Raw genomic sequence first — 26,628 nt, 5'->3', positions numbered from 1 at the left:
GCTTGCTGTTCTAATTTTGATAGAATTTCTGATTTTCTTCCGCAGGTGCTACCTTTGATCCAGACACTGTGACAGGGTTGATGTTCATGAGACTGCTTGGTATGTTCCTATTAATATCAACCCGACAAAGTCGTGTAATTTTCACAATAAGGCATAACAGTATGATTGTCTCAACTTGTCTGCACATTTTCTGCAGTTTCCCTCCCCTCCCTACCCAGGATTTGGCACTGTGCACAGATTTTCGCAAACACTTGACTTTACAGTCTAAGACCACCTTTGACACACACTGCCGTTGAAACATTATTGTATTTCTCACCTAAATACGTAAGATTCTAATCATGACATTTAAGAATATGTACCATCATCTGAAACATTTTTCCCACACCCTGCATCCTAGAGTACATGTACATTCTAATGAATACTAGAAGCAAGGCTACCCTTATACATTCACTTACAGTAATATAGAACTTTATGCTGCCATACTGGGTCCCATTTTTACCACTGTTGAGCTGTTAACATAGACCTCAGAGAAAGAAGATCAATGATTTTTTTTGATTTGGAATAAAGGAGTTCAAGCTTGGGTGTTTTGGCACTGTGGCACTCGTATGCCAAAACGGTTTGAAGTGGAACAATTGGCTAGAAGAGGCAGAGATTTATGGGACATGATTACAAATCAGCCATCATTACAACTCCTCTTTTGGATACCAGCATTGAGCAATTTCATCACAGTGTAAAGTTCTCAGAGGAAAAAAGACACCCTCTCATGACATTGTGTACAAAGGGCCCAGGCCCCGAGCAAGAATAACTTTTTTCTGGTAAACCCTTTTCCTGCCAGACAGTATTTCTTCCCCATCTGCTAAGTTGGTAAAATGTGGTATTGAGCCAAAACCATATGTATTTTCACCCACTTGGCTTGGTATGTTATAGCAGCTTTAGACTGTAAAAATCATATTTTCAGCATCTATATGGTAAATTTGTTGTTAAAATGCTAAGTATGGGACAAATATTATGCTTCACTGGTTGAAATCAATTTGACAGGATGGTGACATATGAACATGTCAGGATAAGTTGGGGTAAATACAAGTGCATGTGGTCGGATTTTTCCACCAATATTGAAAGACGTTTCTCTTTGTAAAGTTTGAGAAGATCAGAATCAAGTTTGAGGGTCACAGTACGGAGAATTAATAAAAGAATTTACTGGACAGATAATTAGAATGCCTGTGAACTATTATAGTTTTTCGGATTACACCTCAACAATTTCAAAAACAAATCACAACATGACAGTCTTCATCATTTTTTACAAAAAAAACAAAGGAATGCATTCTTTATTGTAAAGAGGAAATATCACATTTCATATTTGTTCCATGCAGTTCAACTGACAGGCACATTAAAATTTAATTTTCACTTCCCCTATAAAGTCAGGTACATGTAATGTGTATATAATACCCACTACCGATGACATATATCTGTTGTCAAAATGTAACTGGGGAGTATATACAGGATTTGCTGTCAGCTGCCACAAGTCTCAAATTTTTCCTTCATTTCCAAGTGACTTCAAGAAACTCTGCATAATTTTTAAGAACACTGGGGCATAGTTCCTGAGTAGAAAATGACGACAGAAATGAAATCAAGATAATTTGACCACGTTCTTTGAAGGAGCATTGATTGACAAATAAAAGTACGCTGAAAACGGCTTTTGACAAACAGGCTCAACCACTCGAGACAAATATGATTGTGAGAATTAAAAACATTATCTGTAGAGGGTGAAAAAGACAACTACTTCACTAGACCAATCTTCTTGGCTTCTGTCTCGTATATGAGTAATCTCCACATTTTGACAACAAAAACTTCAGCTTCTTCATCAAGTACCTGAAAAGTATGACAAGTGTGAGACTTGAGGTGAATAAAAAGTGACCCCTGACACTGTACTTGATACAAGCTGTGCAGGTTTCAAAATATTGGCGCCATGGCATTGTGATGATATAATGCAAGCTAACTTGTGGCAGGTAATTCATTGTGTTTATCTCAAAAAACAACAGTGAAGTCCACAACCAGCCTAGTACCCAAAGAGACACTTTATGTTTGAGATGTGTTTCATGAGAGGATTTGGCATGAAGTTTGAGAGGATTTGACATGAAGTTTGGTATTTTGATATTCTTTAAGATTTTAGATATGTACTGTACACAATGGGATGGAACATCCAAAGCCAATATGTTTGCTATCATTATTACATGACACTATTATATCAGAATGCTGATTTCATCACCAGATTAAGATGGAATGCACCTCCACAATAGATATTCAGACTCTCAATTCTTTGCAATACTTGGCTGGTCCTCTACTTGTTTGGACTCATTTTGAAGCCCATGAAACAAATATTTTTTTACGTCATGTCTTTGTGACCATCGAAAATCTCATTTCCCAATACAGCTACCATACGAAATAGAAGCCATTTTGAATTTCATTGTCAGTAAATTTTAAACAATTTGTTTCAATAACAAAAATATCCTCATGGTGAACTCTGATTTTCATTCTGTTTTATGAAAGAGATCGCTCTACAGTTTCCTTGAAAAATCTGAGCGAAATTTTAAGACGCATTTTATTAGACACGTACTGCCTTAAAGCAGTATACATCTCATAGCTACACTACCCAACCACCACAAAACATATTTCCACACATGAATTTTAAAGAACTAATCACATTAAAGCCTATAACTCTGATACAGACTTAAAATTCAGATCACACTGACCACTACAATAATCAAAGCTGAACACCTTATAATGCTGGCGTTTGATGCGATTGGCCACTGAACACTTAACAGAGCAAACATGATATATATTCTAGACCACATTTGACACAACAAACATAGTGACTACTGAAAGTACAACTGACTTGTGACTTTCTTCTTTCATTGACAATCTACGAAGTCTAAAACAACTCACCATTGTAACATCATTGAGAATGTCTTGGGGAGAGCTTCTGGCCATGACTTTTTGACAAATAAAATCTACTAAAGTTGCTTCTTCTTCACCGATGTATTCAACAATCTTTTTGTTAATCCACGGCTTGACTCGTCTCTCCATGAGATTCTGAAAGACAATCACAAAAAACCAAAAACTTTCTTGTGGGAAAACCTCCACTGAGAAAACACAAAAATCTTGCATCTTTGGCAAAATGTTATATGCGTTCAGGAAATGTTGATGACAATGTATGAGGTAGTCAATGTCTTGATGGCATCTTTCTCACAACTTGGCTAGTAGAAGTGAAGTGGTTTGGAGTGTGAGAAGTTATATTCCACTGACAGACAAGCTTTCAGAAAACACAAGCAATTGTAATATTTTAATCATCTGTTTCTCATCATAAAAACACAGGACAAACATACATATGCACATAAATGCCTGTCTCACAGAGAAGTGATTGGTGAAATCATGTTTCTCTGACCCATGACAGATAGAAGTTTCAACCTATGCCTACCTCATCAACCATAGACCAGTTCAACTCATAGTTGAATAACTCCTCTTTAGCCGTTGGTATTTTTTCAATGAGACTCTTGATATGTTTTCTTTTTTCTTCAGCTGCAGTGACCACAGACTGTGCTGGTCTCACAGCTTTCATTTCTTCCTCCGTGTAGTCAAGCGGAACCAACTTTCTCTTCTTAGATCCTTCCTCTCCACCGTCCTCTTCATTTGCATTAAATACTTCACTTAGAGTCAGTTTCCTCTTGGATGCTGACTGCTGTGGACTGCTTGTTGCCCCTGCAGAGACACAACAACGCAAACACCAAGTTATTCAAAAATTCAAATATACACTCAGTGATAATATTACTGATTGAGCAATATTATGACTGGCTATACTTTACATGGTGTCTTACAAGTAATATTGATCAGCAAAGTCTGAAAATTGGTGGGCACAGACAGCAGTTTGCGTCAATCACTAGTAACCTAGAGTGTCTTTGCATCAATAACCAGTGACCTACAGAGTCTTTGTACCAATCAATTGTAACCAAGGAGTCATCATCAATAACCAGTAATGTACAGAATCATCACAGTTAGGGTTTAGGATAGGGTAAAATTGTACATGCTCTGGGGGAAACCCTTTTCACTTCGCATACATGGAAATGTCTATCATGTAGAAATATCAAGATTACCTTACCTAGTTTTAAACCGGAGAAACCAAGTCTTGGTTTTTGTTCAGGCCCTTCTGGAATACCACCTTCGCTATCATCAGCATCGGGACTCGATGACGGCGTTGCAGATGTACCTTCTGACTGCAGAGTGAACAATAATGAGAGGAGGATAACATTAAACATGAAATCCTTCATTCCTTTTTAATGCGATCTTTCAACATTTGAAATTGCAGTAAAACCTTACTATCTTTGTAATTTAAGAATCAACCATCCCTAAAAGAGGCTTCCACAAATACAGAAATCCTTCACTGATCTAATCTAACAAACACTGACATGACAGCACCTTTGAGTGCCAAAGTCAACTTTTGTTGCCTTCATAGAATATGACATAGCCAGCAACTGTTTTTCAGATCTAGACAAATTTATTTCAGATTTTCCAAAAATTTTGGTCAAAAATTGCAGCCATTGAAATGTTATGTCCATTTGGTCAAAAAGTATCACAAAATTACAGAAAACTCATAAATATTGATAAAATGTTACACTGAAATTTTGGTGGGAAAAATTACAGCACTCAAAGGGTTAAACCTCCACACTACACACACATCAAGGAAAGAACACGTGAACTCTTACTTTTATCGGTGCATAGGTAGGTTTTAACGTGGGTTCTAATTTAGGTTTAACTTCAACTTCAGGTTCTGGCTCCTCAGGTTCTTCTTTCTTTGCCTGTGGTTGTTTATGAACTTCAGTTTCTCTTTCCAGCTATTCAAAAACATATAGACAGTGTTTATTAACAAAGACCTTTGTGAACTGCGAAAGTCTTGGAAGTTCCTTTGCTGATAGATGAAACACAATGCATATTTTAATATTCAAACGCTAAAGATGTGTTGAATCTGTAACATGCTTCTCTGGGTTTGCTGAAATATTGTAAATAACAGAGTCCCTTGTGATAGAAGAAGATATACACATATTTTAACTGATTTGTTACAAAGACTTGACCAGAAAGGTTACTCTAGGGGTCCAAAAGTTAGAGTAACGTATGGACTTTGTGAGTTGTTTAAGAAATGACATAAACAAGTTTCTGGTTGGCAGTCTTGTACAAAATAAATGATGCATTAATGTATATTAGTGGTGTGTACAGTATTGCTATTTTCCCATTTTAGAAGTTCAAGTATGTGTATATGTCTGGCCGAGGTATCTCTCAATTTAATAAATTCGTAATATTGAATGTAATCTTTACCTTTTGTATCTCTGCTTCAGGATCTGGATGACCTTCTTCAAGAAGCTTCCTGCGAATTTCTTCTAATTCTTCCTTTTCCTTCTTTCTATCTCTGTTATCTTCATCTATTTCTTTCTCTCTGTCACGAAGTCTTCTTTGAAAGGCACTTCCCCTGATAAGGTGGACAAGAATCGGTATATCAAATACAAATCCCTTTCTCCTGAAAAGCTCATGTGCAACACATTTTTCTTTTAAACAACTACAAGACACTGCTTTGCAATTCCCTCCTACTTTTCCCCTTCTGGACATGAACTGAATATTTCATAGTGAGTGTTACTGAGTTCAAATGTTTTCAAAGTCAGTAAACTATGCAAATTTCCACAATCTATCAAAGCATTCGTTCTTGTGGATTAACCATCTAATTTTTCTTATCTATCACTACATGAGGATAGAGTTCATACTGAAACACACTTACTTGTAATATTTAGGATCATCTTTCTCATCATCGTAGTCTTCTAAGAACTCCTTGAGACGTTTGGCCTCTCGTTCTTGTTCAATCTTCCTCTCATCCTCTCTCTCCCTTTCTTTGTCATACTCTCTGTTCTTCTTACGTTCTCTTGTTTCCCAGTTTTTCAGCAGCTAGAGAGAGCAAAAGTAACCATAAAGCTGTTTTGTAACACAGGGTGCGCTATACACCGACATGCATTTGTCGCGGGGGTGGTTGAAATTAAGTCAATGACCACAGCACAATTTGGTAAATATGGTTCTGAACATAGAATACTGACATACAGGTTTTGCATGATGAAAAATTGTCAGACAAAATAATCAGAAATCGTGAGTGTCATGAACTGTGTGACATAGTGTGGCTCTATCAACTATCAAGCAAGGGGAAAGGGTAAACTTTCTGCCAGAGAAAATGCAGTTTAAGCGGTCATTTGCTGGCTCACACTCACTTATGCGTTATTTTGTATGGAGTGAAAATCAATGCATAGTAAATACAATACCAGTACATTATTGTCAGTTAATAATAATGTAATCACCATTCTGCTCAGACAGTTACCATGACAGTTGCAATAAACTAGTCACCATGACAACGCACCTCTAGATATGCAGTTTCTTTCTCTCTGAGTTTCCTTTCTAATTTCCTCCTTTCGTACAACTCTTCTTCCTCCTCCCGTTCTCTTTCCCTTTCTTCCCTTTCTCTTTCTCTGTCACGCTCTCGCCTGGTGAATTGAGGATCAAGAAAATTAAACATTAAAATAGGAAAGAATCATATGTATTAGTTATTTGCCATTTTTGGAATCTGCTGACTTACCACTGGTTCTCCACAAGAGGATTTGAGGGGTACGCCAGCCCTTTGGTTTTCAAGCAAACTATTCATTATGATAATAACAATACAGAAGTAAACATTTTGTCAACAAAACAATATACAAATTATGCATTACTATGTACATTGGCCACCAACTCCAATTTTCCCAAGCTGTGGGGAACACTGATTACATACAAGCTAGCGACAACCTAAAGAACTGGTACTTCGCTTTTCACTTCTCCAAGAATGAAACATTATACCTTTCTGAATCCTTTTCCCGTTCTCTTTTCTTTTCCCGGTCTCTTTCTCTTTCTCTCTCTCTATTTCGACTTTTTTCCGCATTTCTTTCTCTTTCCTTGCGTTCTCGCTCCCTCCTTTCTCGTTCCCTCTCCCGTTCTCTCTCTCTTTCTTTCTCCCTTTCTTTTTCCTTTTCTTCTTCTCCCTGCATCAAAGACAAAAAACAAAAAGCAAACACAAGCTATTGAATATTGTGTAGTTATATCACATATAGTACCTCCAGGAGTGTTTGCTAAAGAAGCAGAACAAAATTACAGCACTGCAATTATATCACAAATCTGACAAGATTCAATTCAATAGCAATAGATTCAGCGACGCCGTACTTTGATGAGATTCAAGTCTTTTACAAAATTATTACAATGTATAAATTCATAAAAAAGACATGCATTTCACACTTGAGGTTATACATACAGCTGAAAAGATAAATATCTCAATCAATAATACAACTGATTGAGAATCCATCAAAGCTTTGAGTAAAGAAGACATATCTAAGATGAAAGTCTGTAATTAACTTGGTACTTGTGAGGGATCCTGTAGCTTTTCAACTTCTGTCACTTCTTGACGCTTGTCAACAGATGGAGGTGAGGAACGCCACAACCTTTGCTCAGATGCTATTTTGGCTTTTGAAGAAAACTTGTGTTTAGTTCATGAGAATGCAAATCTTGCAAAGTAATGTGCACAATTCGCTGCATTGTGGTACTGTGACAAATACCAACACAGCATTTCATACATCTCAATGTCTATATCAACATGGACATTTTTCAACAACTTGAGGTCACACAATAAGCAAGTTATTCCTGTGAAGAAACACTTGGGAAGATGAAAATTCAAACCGTGTACAGAGGAAAACACAATACATGTTTGGTGTTCTACAGATGATTTCTTTTACCTGACACAGCTGCTTCGACCCGACATCACAACTAAACATGATATCATGACTAAACTGCCAGTTTTCAACTGATTAAAATGACTTCATCTGTAGACTACAACAGAGGACATGAAATGCCATGGCAACAATGATTAGAAGTAAAGTTACAATACAACAAACTTCTGTGTTATTTGATTTTGAAAGTCTTTGATACATGTACTGTTACTGGTGTGCCCATGTTACAAAATAGAGCTGGATGATAGCTTATAACGAGAATAACAGACTGGGTCACATGCATCTTGAAATTGATGTATGCTCTAAACTACATCAAACACATGGTTTCTATGTGTCCAACATTTGTCCTTAGCAAAACACCGAATGAAATGAGAGGTTGAAAATTGAAAGCAATTTAAGTGACTTAAACAGACATGATATTGACATTAAAGATAACCGAGGTTATGGACTTGGTCAAGAATTCTACAATGTCAATTTCACTAATGCCAAGATGGAAGTTCATTGGAAATGATCAAGTGCTTTATCTTGCTACTGAATACAGATCAGTTTGTTAGATGTCTAAATGAGGACAGTTACTGTTAGGTAAGAACTTCCCTTCTGACACAATCACATTAATTTAGACAACAGTCTGTGGGTAATACATTAATAATATGAAGTGCTTGTTCACTCTCTTACTGTACTTATCTGAGTACAAGCCCCTGCTCATCTTTAGGCCCCTTCACTGATTTCAGTGGATTTTCGAATATGCTGTACATCTGTGCACAAGCCCCTATCCTAGTTTAACCCAAATACGGAAAGGTTAGGAGAGTATAATGGATCGTTACAGTACATTAAAGATCAAAGGAACTATTAAAAGATGTTAACACAATGGGAAATTGAAGTTCCAGTGACAGCATTGTGAGGAAAATTGACATTCCAACCCCCTCCATTATCTAAATAGCATTGTCCCACTCCAAAGTCACATGTTCTTGTTGTTGCAACAAGATGCTGACCATTTGATATTGAAAGTTGAGTTGGTTTTACGTGCACCCAATGCATGTCAGCTCATAGTTCACACTTTGCTATTGATTGGCAGCATACATGACGTCTTTGTTCCAAGTTTACTTTTTATTTTAAGATATGATTGAAGCAGAAATGTCACCAAATTGTCACTTCTGTATCAAGGGATTGTGTAATCAGTTTGATTTGAAGTAACACTATAAAATATTGTGTCAGTTAAACTTGGACTTTGTCCCTGAATTTTGCTGTCTTTTCGCTACAGTTATCTATCAGTATCAATGTGATCATGGCATGATACTTCATGAGATCATGTTAATATCTTGTTGGTAATTTTTTGTGCTTTACAGTTACTTTGGATGTAAGTGGATTTTTGAAAGCAATTGAAATGTGAGTGGTGTTCAATAATTGTGCATAAATTAGCATAAAGTAAACATTTATTGCAGATAACATGGGTTGCTGGAGCATAAACCCCTCCCCTAGTATAACCCCAGAGTTGTGTTGCTGAACCAGGGGGCTTATACTCAGACAAGTACGGTATGTTTAAACACTTCACCATCAAAATTGAAACCAGTGGCTTATTACAACAATGTGAAATCATATCATTTCATCAGAAAGTTTGCTATTTCATTGACTGATGACTACAAAATCTGACAGTCTGCATAATATCTCAGAGAATGTTTCTTATCTAACATACATTGGCAACATGTTGAAATATCATTTACGATCAATGAACATAGATGTCTCCTGACATTGAAAAATGAACATACCGCCATGTTAGATCAAGATTTGTTCCTGTAACTTCTCTACATCATTACTCATACACTTACGCAAACTTCAATTTTAAAAAGACCAAAGTAACTGGAACTGCAGTTTGATTCTGAAAATATACTTCTCACATGTTTTGCTATAGTGTCTCCAAAATAAAGTTTTTGGTTTTGACAGGCATAACCAAATGATTCAAATATTTCATTCAGACAAGTAGCTTTTGAGATCTCACCATCAATAATGACATTCTCAAATTTTACCATGAGAGTCTCAATTTATCAGCCTGATAAGTTGCTCCCTTTGATTCGGTGGGGTGGGGTTGGTATGACACGTTGGTCATGGATTTATTTCCCAACACAGTCATAAGTCATTGGTATTTTTGCTGCTGCCATGAATTGTAGGATTTCGCCTTTTCTGAATCATTTCTGTTTATCATTTTTATCCTAATACTTAAACAGTATGTTGTTGTGAATAGAAGTGCTTTACATCTGTAATTTACTTCCTTGAATGTAAACATCTTTTATTTACCCTGTGAGTAAAATAGGGACTATTCATGACTTTCTGTATCAACCTGCACATTCACCTACCTTTTGGGGATTTCAGATATACATGTAATACGATAGAATGTAGTGAACATGTGTAGCAAACTCAGGTGTTTGTTACTTGGTAGGCACGGTATTAATATTATTTTTTGGGAAGGAGTGTGTTAGAATAATTGGAGACACTATAGCCATAACAGGAAAATGACTGATATCTAAAGTGCCTACACGGAGACAGCATCATGAAATATGTCACTTCAACTGTCTAGGATCACTTTGACTGAATTCAAACATTAACATAATTTCCTTGCTTTACTTTCTAAGCTGCATTTCTAAGTATACTTTGACACATCAAGGACTATGGTTCAACTTAAATTGTGTCTTCATATGTCAGAGTTCATGAAAAGAGGGGCCATACAACAATAATACAATTTCAGACGCTTTACACCCACTGCAACTCAGCAGTGATTTTCCTATGCAAAATAAACAAAATAAAATCCACTGACGCACCTTTGTCTTCTTCCATGGATATTTTGAACTATACTCATTGAGATATAGAAGTCAACATACCTCATTGGTTGCAGATAAGGAAGAATTTGAGACCTCACTTCATTTCACATGTGCTGGCAAAATGTGTAGTGTTACGAGAGTTAAGAGAGACGGGAGCAGAGTATGAAAGCAAGATAGAAAGACAAGCTGCCACTCATGAATAGCCTGATCTGGTGTTCTCACAGTGTTCTATGTTTTGATGAGGTCTACCATTGATAGAAATACACAGTATAGAGGAATACCATGACTAAAAATCTATGAAGTTGACGCCATAGTTTCAAGGATTTCATCATCACGGGGCCATAATAAATGTGCATTTTTAATTTTTTTTCAAGACTTGACATTCTCCATTCCTGAACAGACGAAACACGAAAATGGTACTTTTTGATGGCAGTGAAAACCAGAAATATCATAGATTGAGGGTCCTACTAAAAGTTATGGCCATAATCAAATGTGCAAAGGTAGACATAGTTGTCAGATGGCAGTAGTAATTGCAGAACACTCCATTAGTATGTTTACAAATTGACAGTGGTGATTACATGCATGTCAGTGGCTATGCCATGACACCGTGAGATGACAGCAAATTGAGCTATTCGGAGGCAGTACTGCAGGCTAGTGACAGCAATGCACTTACGATTCTCTATGTTGACTGTGACAACCACGACCTCGAGACAACACAGCTAGATGACAAACTTGACCAGAGAGAGGGAAAGATTTGGAAGGAGAGGTTGACATGAAAATACAATGTTTCCACTGACCTTCGTGTATTTGCTTCAAGGACCCCTAAAAACAAAATATGGTGAGAGAACAACCAAAACAGTGTACTCACCACTTTAACAATATCCACTTTAAACATGTATGCACAGCAATGTCGCTTGGATGCTGGGCGCTTGGTTTTCTCACCGACATATCTATTGTATTACACAGTTGGGGATAGTGGCCCATTAACTTGGGGGGCAATATACTTGATCTGAGCAGATGCTGCAGTTTGAAGTTGGACTGCCTCAAAAACACTTCTCATGGCATTTTCAGAAATTAGAAAACTTAGAAATAACCGAAACATGTTTCTGGTAAGAGTGGCCTCTGAAGATTTTTATTTTGTTCATCACGTGCCTTTAGATTCTTGAAAACAAAATTTAGGCTTGCAGATTTCAAAACAGACGTAATGACATTGTGAGTCAGTTTTCAAGTATATTTTTGTTGAAAAAAATTAAATATTCAGAATTTGACTTTACATCTTCCATGATAATTTGACGGTTCTACACCAAACCTGCATATATCCTGTTCTTTGTTTTGAAATAGAAATATTTTATAAATCAAAAAAACGACAGTATACAGTATCGAATTGGAAATGAGTACTTTGTAAATTTGGGATAAAGGGGCAAACCGTTTTAGATAAAGTTTAAAAAAACTGACCAGACTGGGACATTTCTGATGGCTAGATGGGATGCTAGTGTGGTAATTGAAAAACAATGCAGAGGTCATTTTGGCGGAAGCAGAAACATTATATTGCTAGCAGCAAAGGAGGGAAAAAACCTGAAAGTGAACTGTTTCTAAAAAATACACACGTACCTTATGACTATCCCTGAATACACGAATTTCCCTTGATATCAAATTCTTTTTATCTTCATCCATTTCCATATCATCAATTTTCTCCTAGAAAAAAATTTGCAATGACGTACCCATGTTATAAGTAACACATAGCTATACCACATGATATTCAAATTCATCCCGTTCTACATATTCATTTACATCTCACAGAACTTTACTGAATTGTCATCCCGTGTAGAATATATTATTTGAAAACTTTTATGAGAAACATCTCAGTTGAATGAAGATTTTCTTGTACACTGAAAATCTGTCAATGTCAATGTTTGAATTTTGGTGGGGGTAATTTAAATGAACAACACTTTGTAATGTTCATTAATTACAGATCTTCCTCAACAATCTCTGCCAGAAACGCATCTAACATGCTGTACTACGGTATACTTACAGAGAACACCACATTAACCCGTCAAGCCATTTAGCAAAATGCCTAGTGAGACAGGGAGTCATTTGGCCAGATAACAAATAAATTGGCGATCAACTTCACTCGTTGGGTACAGCAATTGCAAACACTAAAATCAGCGGGTAATCTCAATCGGTGTCAATTGTGAATTATTCTTCATTTGATTCAGTTTATTTTCAAAGATGCACCATGAGAGAAATGGTTTGTACCACTGTGCAATGTTTACGCAGCCTGTAGTATCAGTATCAATTTTATGGCCAGAGTTGGGCTTCCTGCTGACTTTTGTATTACAATCACTGTACCAGACCACTGAAGTTGACCGCCAATTTACTTGTTATCTGGCCAAATGACTCTCTGTTTTCCAAAGCATTTTGCTAAATGGCTTGACGGGTTAATGTGGCGCTCTCTGTAAGTAAGCCCTACAGTCTGTGGCACTGAAGTACGAAGAAGAGTAAAGATCTCGCACTTATTTCAGTGAAGATGGTATATTGATTCCATCAAAGGCAAACAAAAATCATATGAAAATTAGATACAAATATAATTTGTCTCATTGTGGCCCATTTGGAACATTTTGATAAGTATCTGTGCCTAGATTTATCACAATCATGACAAAGCTAGACATTCTGGGCAATGAAGTGACACAAAGTATCAATCACAGGGGAAAAAATTTTTTGGAGACACCACATTTCTGAGAACAAGATGAAATATCTTCAAAACTGTCAATCTTACATCTTCTTTCTTTTCTTTCTCTTTGGTTTTCTTCTTTTTCTGTCCACCGCCTTCACCATCCTCTGTTCACAGAGAGAGAATATGAAATGAGTTTTTGAAGGTTCACTCCTAAAACTTATAAAATAGGCAAAGATTTCAAAACTCTCCTTGGAGTTGTACGGAAAATTCAATAAAAAGCAAAACCTTACTCTTATGCAGTCAAATTTATAAGTCACACTACATCCGTACGAGGTAAATTCATTCATTCTACTAAGAAAAGAAAACAAAATGTTTGTATACTTACCATCATTTGTGGATTTGTTCAGTTCTGATGCATGTTCTCTCATAATATTTTCTAGATGTACCTTAAATATTCTGTCTTTTTTCACTGTGTCAGGATCTAAGCCATCTTCAAGGTCCTTCAAAATAACAAAAATGATAAATTTCAACTTCATGCAGTGAACAGCGTCAGAAGACTGTATTTGTCCTATGTTTCTGAGAAATATTCTGAATATGGAAAATGTTGACATGAAGAAAAGCTTGTACTGCTTGTACAAGCAGTGCCACAGTGCCACAATCAAGCTTGTAGCTTGATTGCTTGTACTGTCATCACTGATATAAAATATGGCCACAACAAATTTGCATACATATCATATGTCATATGAGACATTCAGTCATATTTACTACGGAAAGACAGTAGCACTACCTGGGTTTGGCTGAACATTCATAGCTTCCAAAATGAAAATCAGTGATTGGCTGACTACAGATACAGATCACTGAATTCCTTTAATCTATCTACTTAATAAGATAATAGCTTTAGACACATTGTAATACATATTGTAAGAAAACAGCCTTCTTTGATTGGTTTGCATGATAAACTTGGTATCAACATCAGTGAAAATATGTTACACTCTTTCGCAGAACTAGCTTGGCTATCAAATGACTTCGAACATGGGAATTCAAAAAAATCCAGAGCACATGTGTAGCAGTGAGTCCTACTTTTAACTTTTTTGGGAAATACTATCAACAAAGAGTTTGTTTGGTAGCTCCAGACATGAAGAGAATACAGATATAGCTGAGTCTGTTACTGAAGGAAAAACAGTGAATGTTACAATCCATGTATGCTGTAGCTATTACCTTTCCATCTCCGCCATTATTTGACCTTTTCTTTGAAAGATACTCATCAAGTTGTTCTCTGGTTTTGGCATCTACTTTCACCTGTAATAAAACAGTCACATGATGTCATTAAATCTTTAAACATGTCTCCAAAAGTTGACATGGAATATCTAGCTGTCTACTTGATTGGCGTAGGGAGAGCTTTCAATCGTATTGGTGGTCCAAAATTTTTGACAAAGTTATATTCCCAACTTTACATCCGATTCTTGTAAAGGAGAGAAGCTAGCAGAAAAGGCAAAGCCTGTCAATCATAGTACAGATAAGAATGATGATGGTTATAACTGATTCATGTCTTGAAGTACAAAGTAGGTGTCTTTTGGGGGAATCTGAAAAGCATTGAAAATAATTCCTTGCAAGTATAATAAGTACTCACCTTCTTTGTCAGTCTGTCAAGATTTTTATGGAAGTGTGAAACTACTGTGGCATTTGAATATTGTAACAGAATTGATGAATTATTGGGTAGAGGCAACCAACCTATGTGTTCAACAAAGTCAACAGCACCAAAAAAAATGACAATTTAAAGTTTTGTAGCATAGTGTTTTCCAAATCCTGGAACTGACATGCAGCATAACCCAGCATATTGGTTCTATCATCAAACTAGCAAATGACGCAAACGGAAATCTCAAATATCGAAGTACAGGCTTGTCAAAATACAATTGATATAAAATTTAAGTTTATGAAACGGCAGACACGTTTTGTCCATTCTATACTTTGCATAGGGAAATGCATGAAAGTAAACTAAATCAACTTTGTACACAAAAAGAGATACATACCACAAGTTTCTTGTCACCTATATCTTTGTCATGTAAAAGTCTGATTGCTCTTAAGCTACCTTCAGGATCAGCATATTCACAAAATCCAAAAGCTTGAAGTTTTCCCGATGCTCCTTGAACTCTCTTCCAGCTCACCATCGTACCACATCTCTGATTAAAATTGATGAAGTGAAAAAAAGAGAACAGTGTTAGACTCTGTAATATCCAAATTAAATCATATCATTGATTTTATGGTTTAACATTTAAAAAAAAGTAAAAAGCCATTGGGACTTTTGCAGTTGTAAAATGGAACCTGAATACTAGTCTTAAGCAGTGTTCTGCCAAGCTTTTGCATCAGTGGGGTCTGAGGGCCCATGGAAGCTCAAAAAGTAGCTCATTGTTGAAAAAAGGGGGTCATTCTCAAGACAATTATACACTTTATTAGGTGCCATACCCGTGTTGTTGTTTTGAACTTCGAACTCTCAGATTCCATGAGTGCTGCGGTTTTCTCCCTATCTACAGTCTACATGGAGAGTAAGTGTACTCGTTCGGAAGTTCATGTTGTCTCGGGTCATCGTATTTCGTTTATTATTATGCTTTATGCATACTTTGCAAGTCATTTGTTCTTTTCGGCATCGTAGTGGAGCCAGCTGAAATCACGTAACCATTTTTCATGAAGACGTCGAACATGCCTCAATGAAGGCTGAGTTTCCGATGCATGGCTGCTCAATGCTTTGAGACTGCTCTGTTTCTGACTGATGCGTTTCCGATGTGGATGGCTGCGGCGTGCACGGGTTTTCAGTTTGCCGAGGATGTAGACGGCTGAGACACAACGTCACGTTCGATCGACTTGTCTTCACTCGTCCGGTTGTTGGATTTGCCTTTTAGGGCGGAATTGGTCCAAAGAAACAAAGAATTGTTCTGCCTCGGTGTTTTGATTTATTCACGGAAGCCATTTTCAATTCCAGAGAGTACTGTGAGGCATTGAATTTAACAGAGACGCTGATTGGCTGACTCGAATCTAGCCAATGAAAACCTAGTTCACGATTATGCAAATAAAAAATCACTGAAGGTTGCAATGGAAGCAACACGTCTCATGTTCTCACGAGCAGCATGCAGCATGTCTACTTCCGCGTTTGGCCTTAACCGTATAGCACATAAATATGTGTTTTTTTTACCGAAAGTTTAGTGGGACTGATACTATAGCACGCTGCGCCTTGCGGACCCGATGATTGATTTTTTGGGGTCTTCAATTTTATTTTTGCGGCAATGGCACAAGGCCACGGCCTTGGCAGAACACTGCTTAAGTACCTACTTATCATATTTTTTTTAGCTATGTGTCAAAAATTATGGGGAAATGTTGGGGCATTTGCAAAAATTTTAGCACTGTTATGAAATCCACAGGCAGTCTCAAACCACAGGAAGCTTTGCACAGTTTTACTCGTTTTTCGATGTGGCATGCCATGCTGTGTTATAGCAGGATGTACACATGTGCTGCATCTTCATTGGTAAAACAATTTGTACTGAAAATGTTCCTTGCGGTAAAGTGCAGTCATAAACACAATATATCAAGCATCTCAAAAACTAGACTGATTTTTTTAAATATATCAGGGTGAATTATTTCTGCTGTATTTTCACCCACATACTTACTGACAGCATTTGTCTTATCATAACATCTGATGCTCGCTCTGAAATGTTTCCAACAAACACTGTTGTTTTAGGTTTATTTGGGTCATGCTCCATCTGGCAACAAGAAAACAAAATATCACTTCATTTATTGAAAATAATGATGACCTAAGCACCTAAAATAAACAATACTACAACCATCAATTTTACAAAGGACTACACTATCATGTTTCTGTGCATTTAAGTTCACTGTCAATAGTTGATTTCATTGCTACAGTCAAAAAATCAGTTGTTTCTTGACAGCAAACTTTTTGCACCAAGTGAAGAATTCCGATCAGTGCAGAACATTCAGTTTGGAATAAAAATACCCCACCCCTTCTACAGTACAAGGATCATCTCTTCTGTTGATGTCTCGTGTAAGCACTGGTGACTTTACTTAAAGTGAATAAATCCTGTGGAGAGGATGTATAAAACGCCTACAAAAGCCAAATTTTCATTTTGTCTTTAAAAAATTCATCAACATTCACATGGTATTGCTTGCTTGCTTGCTTAATAAGTCAAGCATTAACAAGGTTTAGACTTAAAAAAGATGTTTTTGTGTATGAATGTGACTGCACACTGATGAGATTAAGTCGTTGCACTGATGATAGATATCTGAACAGACCTACATAAGCACAAATAATGTTCACGTGAGATTATTGATATACCAACTGACCTTTCTACCGAATGGAGGCCGTCTTGATTCAAAGGTTGATGGCTGTGCCTTTAAGAAAGTAAAGGGTAAATGTTCATGGTACCCTGTCAGTACATTTCAATTTCAATGTAAGCTGATCAAAGAACCTCTGACAGTTCAAGAAATCTAATGCCTATGAAAATATTCCACAGGACTAGCAACAACAAAATGGACAAAGAATCTTGTCCACTCATTAAAACTGTCTACGGAAGACTGTTCCCTGACCTTCTCACTATCTTGCCTCTCCCATCTTACAAACATCTATGTACTAACTACAACCTTATGGATTTGTGAAACATATAACAAACATGACACAATTCACAAATCCATGAATTTGGATTGGGATTGAATGTGAAACACTAACAGAACATAATAACGGTCGAATTTGTAGTATGTCTAACACAGGCAAGAGAAGGAAATGATTAAAAAGTTGGCCATATTAGATCTACTCACAAAAACACGACAGCAAACATCAATAAACATCATTTAAAAAAGAAATGACTGGAAAGTAGCCATTAAATGATGTTGACTTATATATGTACATGTGAGTCTACGGCATGTCAAATTTTGTCAGAGAAACACATAAACTTGACATGCTCACTGTAACAGCATATAAGCACATTACAATGACAAGGGATAGAAAAATTTCCATTCTGTATCACTATTCTTATAAACAGCCTGTTTCACTTGTAGAAATCAAAATCTTTCAATTTACATCAAGCAAAACACAGTTCTAATAACAACAAGATTGCCTCAAAATTTCAAAAATAGAGCAGCATGGTCTCTTCAGCTCCATTACTCTTAAAGTATAAGAGATTACTCACTGACTGTCCATTGTCATACAGGGAAATTTCCTGACCTTCCTATAATACAGTTGTAACTGACTGCAGATTAAGACTGCACCATAAAAGGACAACTACATGAATCTGAAATTTTGCTGCTACAGTTTCCAGGTTGCGCATGTGTGTGATATTGGCCAATTCTGAGTTGTAACAGAAATCAACAGACTGCATTTGCACAGCATTTCTCTGGAATAAAGTGGAAATATGTAACTTCACTAACCTTGTCATTCATGAGTGGCTGTCTTCTCATACTGCTTGCTGATGAAGATGATGTTGTAACGACTGAAGACTGTATGAAATAAGAATTTATGTTATTGATGTAGGTGTGTTCAGAAAAGCTGTTTTGATTACTCAGTGAAATTTGTTAGAGATGATATCAGGTTTGTCTTCAGGAGCTAACTTTTATTCATAGGATTTGCTTCCAGTCATATAAAGCAGAGTTATCGGGAAGAGTTTACATCTAGATTATCAACTCTAAAGCCTTTTATGGTAGTCTGTATCAGAAATATGACTCTTGGAAATCAAAATTTTGTTGAACTCGTCTTACCACTGTTGCTGGAGGGAGCCCCATCTGCATGGTCATTGTCATAGGCATTTGTGTTCCTGAAACAAAATAAGGAAGAAAGGTCATAAGTTTATAGTTGACCTATACTGTAGTCTGATTTTCCACTGTGAACCATCAATGCACTTCTTTTCTGCTGAAGTTTACAAGTTTTCTATGTAAAGACTATAAAAGATAACAGTTGTACTGAATTTCATTCTAAAATATCAAGCACGGAGAAAATATTCAATATACCGTAACTCGTCTAGTGCAAAGGTATGCTAAGTGAATATAACCTTGGAAAAAGACAGGAAACTCTCTGAAGTTGGATATAGCTTTCCCAATGATCGCACAAGATATTTTTTATTCAAAGGCACACATGTTGAATGCACAGACACTGAACTCAAGCTACAGAAACCCTTATTCTGCAAGGCCTTTGTATCAGTTCCTATCAGCTAACTGTTGAGTCAGTAAAAGGCAGTATTGAGTCGAAACCTTTATCCATTTTCACCTACTTGACATGGTATGTTGTAGAAGGTTTAGTCAGCAAAAATCACGTTTTCATTATCTGGTTTAAGGGGCCTTAAAATATTCAAGTCTTTTCTACAAAACAACATATGGGACATGTTATGAATCACTGGTTGTAACAAACTTGACCTTATGGTGACATATAAACTTGTCAGGACATGGGTAAATGTACTGAAAAAGGCTAACATATGAGGACAGAAAGTATTTTCATCCTCAGAGACCATCCAAGAATCACTAAGTTTTGCCAAGTACACAATCTGGCCTTACCCATTTACTTAATAAGAACTAAAAATGGAATAACGCTAACAAAGCAAAAAGTTTTTTGTAATGTGATGTAGCTCACCTGGTGGCAATGGAGGAAAACCAGTGAATGCTGGTGGCGGTATGCCAGGTGGCAATGGAGGCATTGTGAAAGGGGGCCTATTCATTGGTGGTTGATAAGACATCCTCAGTAATTTTATTTGAACAAATCAAACCTCTGCAGAATCGGTCAATTCTGGTAATCTGTAGAATGGAAAAGGAAATAAATCATTATTGAATCCACACTTTGTCATTTATTATCTTCAACTGGCCTGACAGAGACAATGCAATTGCAAATAAGGTAGAAAAATTTACAAAGATATCACACTCTGGAATGCCCATCAATACAGTCATATATTATGACCACAGATGAAGCTGTGAGTACTTTGCCAATCGTGTACGACAGAATATGGTGGTCAACATGTCCGAGTGCGTGCAGACTCCAGTGGTGCCAGTCAACGCCTGTCCTCGGAAGTTGAGTTCAAAAATTCATGAGGGACCTTCAAACCACTGTTTACATATTTTGAATAAATTTACTTTAATTTGTCATATTAAAATATATGTAGCATGATTGTATCCACATTGAACAAACAATCTTTTTTTCAAATGGTAAATTATTTTGCTCGGTCGCCTTTTTTGGGTCAGAACAACAATAAAATGTGCAAACGACGATGAACCGCGCAAGCGCAGACAACAGTACCTGGTTCAAAGCGTGACGCATTTTTTCTGGAAACAAATTTTCCGTGTTTAAATTGAACTTTACATGTAAGTATAACATAATTGTAATGAAAAATACTTACTCCTTAGAACCAGAAGAAATGGCTCATTGGATGTGCACAGGAAATATGTGAAATATGTTTCCCGAATCCGTTCTTCTTTTTCACTGTTCACTGCTCATCGCCCGGCGCAATATGGCGGTCCAATCTATCGTGACCCACGCGAAGGTCATGACTCTAACTCAGCCTCAAATCAAATATATTTTTATGCTTATCATTCGTTCAATATAGGACAATAGCATTCTTCTAAAAATGATCTTTACTTAAACTACTTACAGGATCACGCAGTTAATCGTACTATATTCCCAAATGCACACGATTTTCATAAGAAACGTGGTGATATATTCACTTTTGGACGAGGCAGATAATTGTTTGTTGTCCTTTCCTCAAGTGAACTCCATGTGCCCTGCCTGCCTGAACTGCTGAAAGCTGAAAGAGCATCTATGAAACGCGTTGCGAGTCAACCACACAGTCTATTTCAAAGTACACTGTACAAACTCAGAAATGCCGCTGGATTCAAGACGTATTAACGGACCACCGGAGTCATTTCCGGTATCGAACTTCGGGGGACAAATTACACAGAAGCGGCTTGTTGTTACAGATGGGCGCAGGCAAGATGGGCGCAAAGCAACTGACGTAAGACCGATCTTCTTGAGAGCTGGCGTTGTCAGTAATGCCAAAGGATCAGCATACATCGAAACAAAAAACACAAAAGTGATATGCGCAGTGTACGGACCGAGACAGGTGGTGAGAAGAGAAGATTTTAAGCTAACGGGAACACTCAAGTGCGAGTTTAAGCTGACTACGTTCTCCTGCAAGCAACGGCAGCAGCATCAGCAGAGTGTCGTGGATAAAGATGTATCTTTGACACTTCAGCAAGCCCTGGAACCAGCAGTGTGTCTTGATAAATACCCGAGAGCCCAGATAGACATTTTTATTTCAGTCTTGCAAAATGACGGCGGTGTGCTGGGCGCATCTATCACGTGTGCGTCTGTCGCGTTAGCAGACGCTGGTATAGATATGTTTGACGTTGTGGTCGGTTGCACCCTCAGACAAGCAGGAGAGGTCGCTATCTTGGATCCAACATACGAGGAAGAGTATGACAGTAAAGATGAGGGTGATAACAATGGAAGCATAGTGGTCGGTCTCTTACCGTCCATGAATCAAATATCTGTACTCATTCAGAGCGGAGACCTGGACAACGAAGTCTCGCAACAAGGCATTCGGTCATGTATCGAAGGATGTATGAGAACTTACCCGGTTGTACGGGAGTGTCTCGTCAAATCTGTCAAGACGATGAACGTTGGAAAAGAAAAAGGCTCCTGAATAACTTTTGCCCCGATTTATACCGAACAATGGTGGACTATGCTACTTTTTAAATGTGTAGTTTGATTTAAAACTGTAAAGTGGAATTGAAAGTTTATCAATTCATAGGTATTGCTCAATAATAAAAATATCTTTTTTCGTCAAGAAAGGAAGTTGCGTCATTACGATTATATATATATATATATATATATATATATATATATATATATATATATATATGTATGATATATATATATATATGTGTGTGTGTGTGTGTGTACATAAACATACACACATTTTATATATATACACATATATACACATTTTATATATAATGTATATATCTTTATATATATATATATATATATATATATATATATATATATATATGGACTTACTTTTACAAGTATACTTTTATATATATATATATATATATATATATATATGTGTGTGTGTGTGTGTATGTGTGTGTGTACATAAACATACATTATATATATATATATATACAGATACACATTTTATATATAATGTATATATGTGTGTGTAGAGAGAGAGAGAACACTGACCTTCAAACAACTTGAAGTGTTTGAACCCCAGAGTTTGAACTTAGTAGTGACATCTAACAAGCCCGACAAAATACAAGTTGACTCGAAGTAGTTGAATGATACAAAAGAAGACTAGAAATGCAGGACAAAAACATTAAATCGTTGACGGTTAAATCCTTTGTATGTGACTAAATTTCACCTATTTTCCCATTAATTGTTAATTTTCATGTCAGTATTACGTACAGTCCCTGAGGCCATCGTATCGCTCTATCATTTGATGTATTTGAAGTTACTGTAATTTATGTCAGTTTGGAAAGTACAGTTTCTTGCTTTATTGCTTACACATGCCGAAATGCTTTTTACTCGGTAATTACAGCCGCCGATATGGCAACATGTTATGTCCAATTTATCGTTGACAATGGAGTATAAGTACGGACTGCAATCTATTTGCGATTAATAGCATTGCATATTTTACAAGATGCGGTGCATAAGCAAGACAAATACTCTGAATTACAACATATTTAGGAAAGTAGAAATAACTTTGATTCATTTCTAGAAGAATATGTATTAAGTACTATTCGAAGTTTTGCCTATTATTCCTGTACATATAATTACTCTCTGGCGGCTGAAACCAACAGTTCATAGTGAATTTTCGTCAAATGAAGGGGCAGAGGGTATTGAGCTGAACGAACGAATTTCGTTTTAGAGCGTATGCGATAATCTGAGACGGTCCCTTAAGTCATTGCCACCAGTGTTGTTGTTTTTTTCCACTTAATTTTTATATCGGCTTCTCTATAAAGTTGCTTTCAAGTATGAACCTGGTCACGCCACTTGTTACTGTAGAATAACAACGTCCCCAGCCTTGTTTTGAAACGTATGCAAAATACGGCTTGAAATTGTCAGTCGTCCTGAATCAAATTAATTTTCAAGTTTCGACGACAAAATTCAATGTGCCGTGTCCATACTCACTAATGAATCATTTGGTCGGGCCGAACCATCTTTCACAAAGCCAAGCAAACTTTGAAATCAAGAAAGCAAGGGAAGTTCATCATATTGTGCAGTTTTCTACTGGTGTAGCACATACTTGGTTTCTTTGCTTCTGTAGGGTAAGCATTTCCGACACACCACAGACTATAGCGACGTGAAACGTGACCAACATTTGTCACTCCAAGGCCCCCTATAGGGGCATTATTTCCGAAAGTTTGAGAGTAGGACCACAGAAAATGGGTTTCTGTTAGTTTCCCTCACTCAACACAATGCAAGAAAAACAAAACATCGCGGGGTTGAAGAAATCGAAAGTATTTGACAACAGAAATAAAATTTTAATTATCTGACCTATTTAAATAAAAAAGTAACTTTGCGATCTCGAAACGTCAGAAAAAAACTGCTATTTCTCGAGAAAAACATAATGTGGCTATTACTTGATAAAATACCCAGTTTTGTGTGTAAAAGTGTCAGCCGACGTCTCTTTTCTTGATTATTGTAAATTTTGACAACCGATCTGAGAAATTGACCTCGTCAATGTTAGATAACACTATTAGTACGCCATTCTATCTATGCCTCAATCTCTGTCGCCACTTGGACACTTGACTATAAAATTAGGCGTACCAGTAACAAAGTCAAGCTGGATTGAACTTTTTCTGTAAATGATTTAATTGCTTGATACAATATTATGACACACAGGGCAATAAATTCTGAGTGTTAAGACAAACTTAACCACAATCAGACGGAGGTCTCCTTCTTTTCAATTTGTTTACCAGTTACGTCACCCTTCCCTTCGGTAACCGTTGGCTTCATCCATTCACTTTCCCGAATTTGTACTGAGCTTGCCCTTTCCCTGGTGTCGGCTTTTAGCATGTGTCGAATGAGGGCCTTGCATTCTTCGGACAGCTTCTTGGCCCTGGAGAAGCCCAGTTTTTTCTCAGTCTGGTCCTTGACCATCTTCTTGACGTTACTGTCGTCGTAAGGCATGGCGCCGCAGACCATGATGTACAGGATCACTCCAATACTCCAGATGTCGTAACTCTCTCCGGCGTAAGGGATTCCCTGCAGCACCTCGGGTGCTGCGTAAGCGGCGCTGCCACAGTAGGTCTTACTGAGTTCGTCCTTCCCGATGTGCCTTGCGAAGCCGAAATCCGTCAATTTGATGTGGTTTTGACTGTCGAGGAGTATGTTCTCACATTTCAAGTCTCTGTGTATGATTTTTTTCTCGTGGCAGTAATCAATAGCATCGATAATTTCAGTAAACATTTCTCGAGCACGATCTTCTTTTATCGCACCGCGAAGTTTTATATAGTCTAAGAGATCGCCATGGCCGGCAATTTCCATTGAAATATACACTTTACCACCTAAGTCTAATACCTCGAAAACTTCGACGATGTTTTTGTGATGGATCTCCCGTATAATTTCGAGTTCTCTCGGTAGAAACTTCTTCTGAAAGTCCCGTGGTGCCTTCTTGCGGTTGATTATTTTCAAAGCGACCCTCTGTTTAAGCTTCTCGCTGTAGGCACTTTTCACCTTAGCGTACGAACCTTCACCCAGGGTAGTACCGATGACGTAGCCTCGTTTTTTAAGCGTCGATTCCTCAGTATCGGACATACTGAAGCCCACATTAATGTAATACTCCGTCGCTGTGATCTGGACCATGTGTGCTTATTTTAAATTTCCCATCCATACTTGAAAATTCTTGCCTATCTCGTAAGTAGTCCACTTCGATTTTTGACGGCCAAAACAATACTGCAGATGACGATAGCGCCTGACTTTGAATTGAACACGTGTATGACGACACAATGATAGAATGGAAGCGCTGACACATGTTGCGACATCTCGCAAGACACCGCGCACAGCTTTTGACGAACGCGTGATGTACAAAACTTTCGACCAATCAGGGTGCCACGCAGGTCGAACGCAGAATGAAATCGTGTTCTATCGTTCAAAGGAAACATACTGCTATTCGTAGAGTATAGATTTCCATAATCAATGAAAGTTTGGAAGCTGTGTGGGTATCATAAAGCAGTTTCATGAGTTGCATAGCTGAGAAATTTCACAAAATGGAAGAATGCATCGAAGAGGCGAACAACACTGCTCCGGCGAGACAGAGAGGAAACGGAGCCAAAACTCCAAATGACCGCGATGTATTGAGAATGAAAGGACTGATGGTCGGTGAGACTCTTGGATGTGGCTCGTACTCTAAAGTGAAGTTTGCCATCGAAACAAAAACCATGGCTAAGGTAGCGGTTAAGATAATCGATCGCCGGAGGGCGCCAAGAGATTTCTTGGAGAGTTTCTTACCACGAGAACTTGACATCATAAGCGGTGTTCAGCATGAGAACATAATCGAGACGTATGGACACTTTGAGCACGGTAGTAAGGTGTTCATCATCCAGGAGTATGCCGAAAATGGCGATTTGTTGTCTTATGTGCGAAGAGCAGGGTCGGCCCTCCCCGAAAGACAGGCAAAGCACTGGATTAGGGAGACAACCTGCGGTCTGCGTTACCTCCATAAGCAAGGCATCGCTCACCGCGATTTAAAATGTGAGAATCTGTTGCTAGATTTCTACGGCGCTGTGAAAATAAGTGACTTCGGCTTTTCAAGAGTGGTTGGACAGGAAGAACTCAGCAATACCTACTGCGGCTCAGCGGCATATGCGGCCCCAGAAATACTAAAATCGCAACCCTACCGGCCGATACCAACCGACATATGGGCGTTAGGGGTTGTCACTTACATTTTATCGTGTGGTGAGATGCCGTTCGGTGACGATACATCAAGCGTCAACAACATTCTCCACCGTCAACTGAATGGCATCCAGTTTCCTTTGTTAAAGAGAGTGACTCCAGAGTGTAAAGACATATTACAGGCGATGCTGACAGTGGATCCAGACGAACGCATTACCACTGACGGAGTATTGCAAAGCCCATGGCTCAATGCAATTGATGATTTACAAGGTAACACAACGAATTGAAGAACATAATGGACATTTTAGTCTGTACAGGAGAAATCATTTTTTATCAAAATTTCGCACTTGCTTTGACGTTTTCTTTTCTTTGGCTTCTGAACTGACTTATAAGTTGTACTTTAACCGGGCAATTCTTAGACCTACTATT

At 37.5% G+C, this 26,628-nt stretch overlaps 4 protein-coding genes across 5 annotated transcripts; 2 read left to right on the top strand and 2 right to left on the bottom strand.

The window, feature by feature from the left end:
* Nucleotides 1-1,290: 1,290 nt before the first annotated feature.
* Nucleotides 1,291-20,833, bottom strand: LOC139149235 (RNA-binding protein 25-like). Its single transcript, XM_070720850.1, has 20 exons — nt 20,699-20,833; nt 19,942-20,102; nt 19,077-19,132; nt 18,750-18,818; nt 17,670-17,717; nt 16,979-17,071; nt 15,350-15,499; nt 14,538-14,618; nt 13,705-13,819; nt 13,422-13,483; nt 12,257-12,340; nt 6,913-7,094; nt 6,443-6,566; nt 5,819-5,982; nt 5,365-5,515; nt 4,758-4,886; nt 4,154-4,268; nt 3,476-3,756; nt 2,944-3,090; nt 1,291-1,869 (listed from the first exon to the last, which is right to left on the bottom strand). Exons 2-20 carry the CDS (start codon nt 20,042-20,044, stop codon nt 1,777-1,779), a joined length of 2,247 nt encoding a protein of 748 aa, XP_070576951.1. The 5' UTR covers nt 20,045-20,102; nt 20,699-20,833; the 3' UTR covers nt 1,291-1,776.
* Nucleotides 20,589-22,148, top strand: LOC139149237 (exosome complex component MTR3-like). 2 transcript variants are annotated; one of them, XM_070720852.1, is made up of 2 exons: nt 20,589-20,663; nt 20,953-22,148. In XM_070720852.1, the coding sequence occupies exon 2, from the start codon at nt 21,179-21,181 to the stop codon at nt 21,998-22,000; it is 822 nt and encodes a 273-aa protein (XP_070576953.1). In that variant the 5' UTR covers nt 20,589-20,663; nt 20,953-21,178; the 3' UTR covers nt 22,001-22,148. The 2 variants fall into 2 exon arrangements, with proteins under 2 accessions (XP_070576953.1, XP_070576954.1); XM_070720853.1 differs by having other exon boundaries at nt 20,601-20,663; nt 21,066-22,148.
* Nucleotides 22,149-24,246: 2,098 nt separating this feature from the next.
* On the bottom strand, nt 24,247-25,472 carry LOC139150587 (testis-specific serine/threonine-protein kinase 1-like). The gene has a single exon (XM_070723023.1). The coding sequence runs from the start codon at nt 25,168-25,170 to the stop codon at nt 24,247-24,249; it is 924 nt and encodes a 307-aa protein (XP_070579124.1). The 5' UTR covers nt 25,171-25,472.
* Nucleotides 25,473-25,574: 102 nt separating this feature from the next.
* On the top strand, nt 25,575-26,486 carry LOC139150586 (testis-specific serine/threonine-protein kinase 3-like). Its single transcript, XM_070723022.1, has one exon. It carries the CDS (start codon nt 25,575-25,577, stop codon nt 26,484-26,486), a length of 912 nt encoding a protein of 303 aa, XP_070579123.1.
* The last annotated feature ends 142 nt before the right edge of the window (nt 26,487-26,628 follow it).

The sequence above is a fragment of the Ptychodera flava genome, chromosome 14, assembly GCF_041260155.1.
Source record: "Ptychodera flava strain L36383 chromosome 14, AS_Pfla_20210202, whole genome shotgun sequence".
Lineage (NCBI taxonomy): Eukaryota > Metazoa > Hemichordata > Enteropneusta > Ptychoderidae > Ptychodera > Ptychodera flava.
Note: the sequence above shows the minus strand (reverse complement) of the source record. Positions and strands in the feature narration are given on the sequence as shown.

What these genes read in the sequence shown, in the direction of transcription:
- LOC139149235 (XM_070720850.1), bottom strand. Translation starts at nt 20,044, where the DNA reads ATGTCTTATCAACCACCAATGAATAGGCCCCCTTTCACAATGCCTCCA. An exon ending in TAGGTGACAAGAAACTTGTG is followed by an intron (nt 14,619 to 15,349) that starts GTATGTATCTCT and finishes GTTTTATTACAG; the next exon opens with GTGAAAGTAGATGCCAAAAC. An exon ending in TTCTCAATGATGTTACAATG is followed by an intron (nt 1,870 to 2,943) that starts GTGAGTTGTTTT and finishes CATACTTTTCAG; the next exon opens with GTACTTGATGAAGAAGCTGA.
- LOC139149237 (XM_070720852.1), top strand. Translation starts at nt 21,179, where the DNA reads ATGCCGCTGGATTCAAGACGTATTAACGGACCACCGGAGTCATTTCCG.
- LOC139150587 (XM_070723023.1), bottom strand. Translation starts at nt 25,170, where the DNA reads ATGGTCCAGATCACAGCGACGGAGTATTACATTAATGTGGGCTTCAGT.
- LOC139150586 (XM_070723022.1), top strand. Translation starts at nt 25,575, where the DNA reads ATGGAAGAATGCATCGAAGAGGCGAACAACACTGCTCCGGCGAGACAG.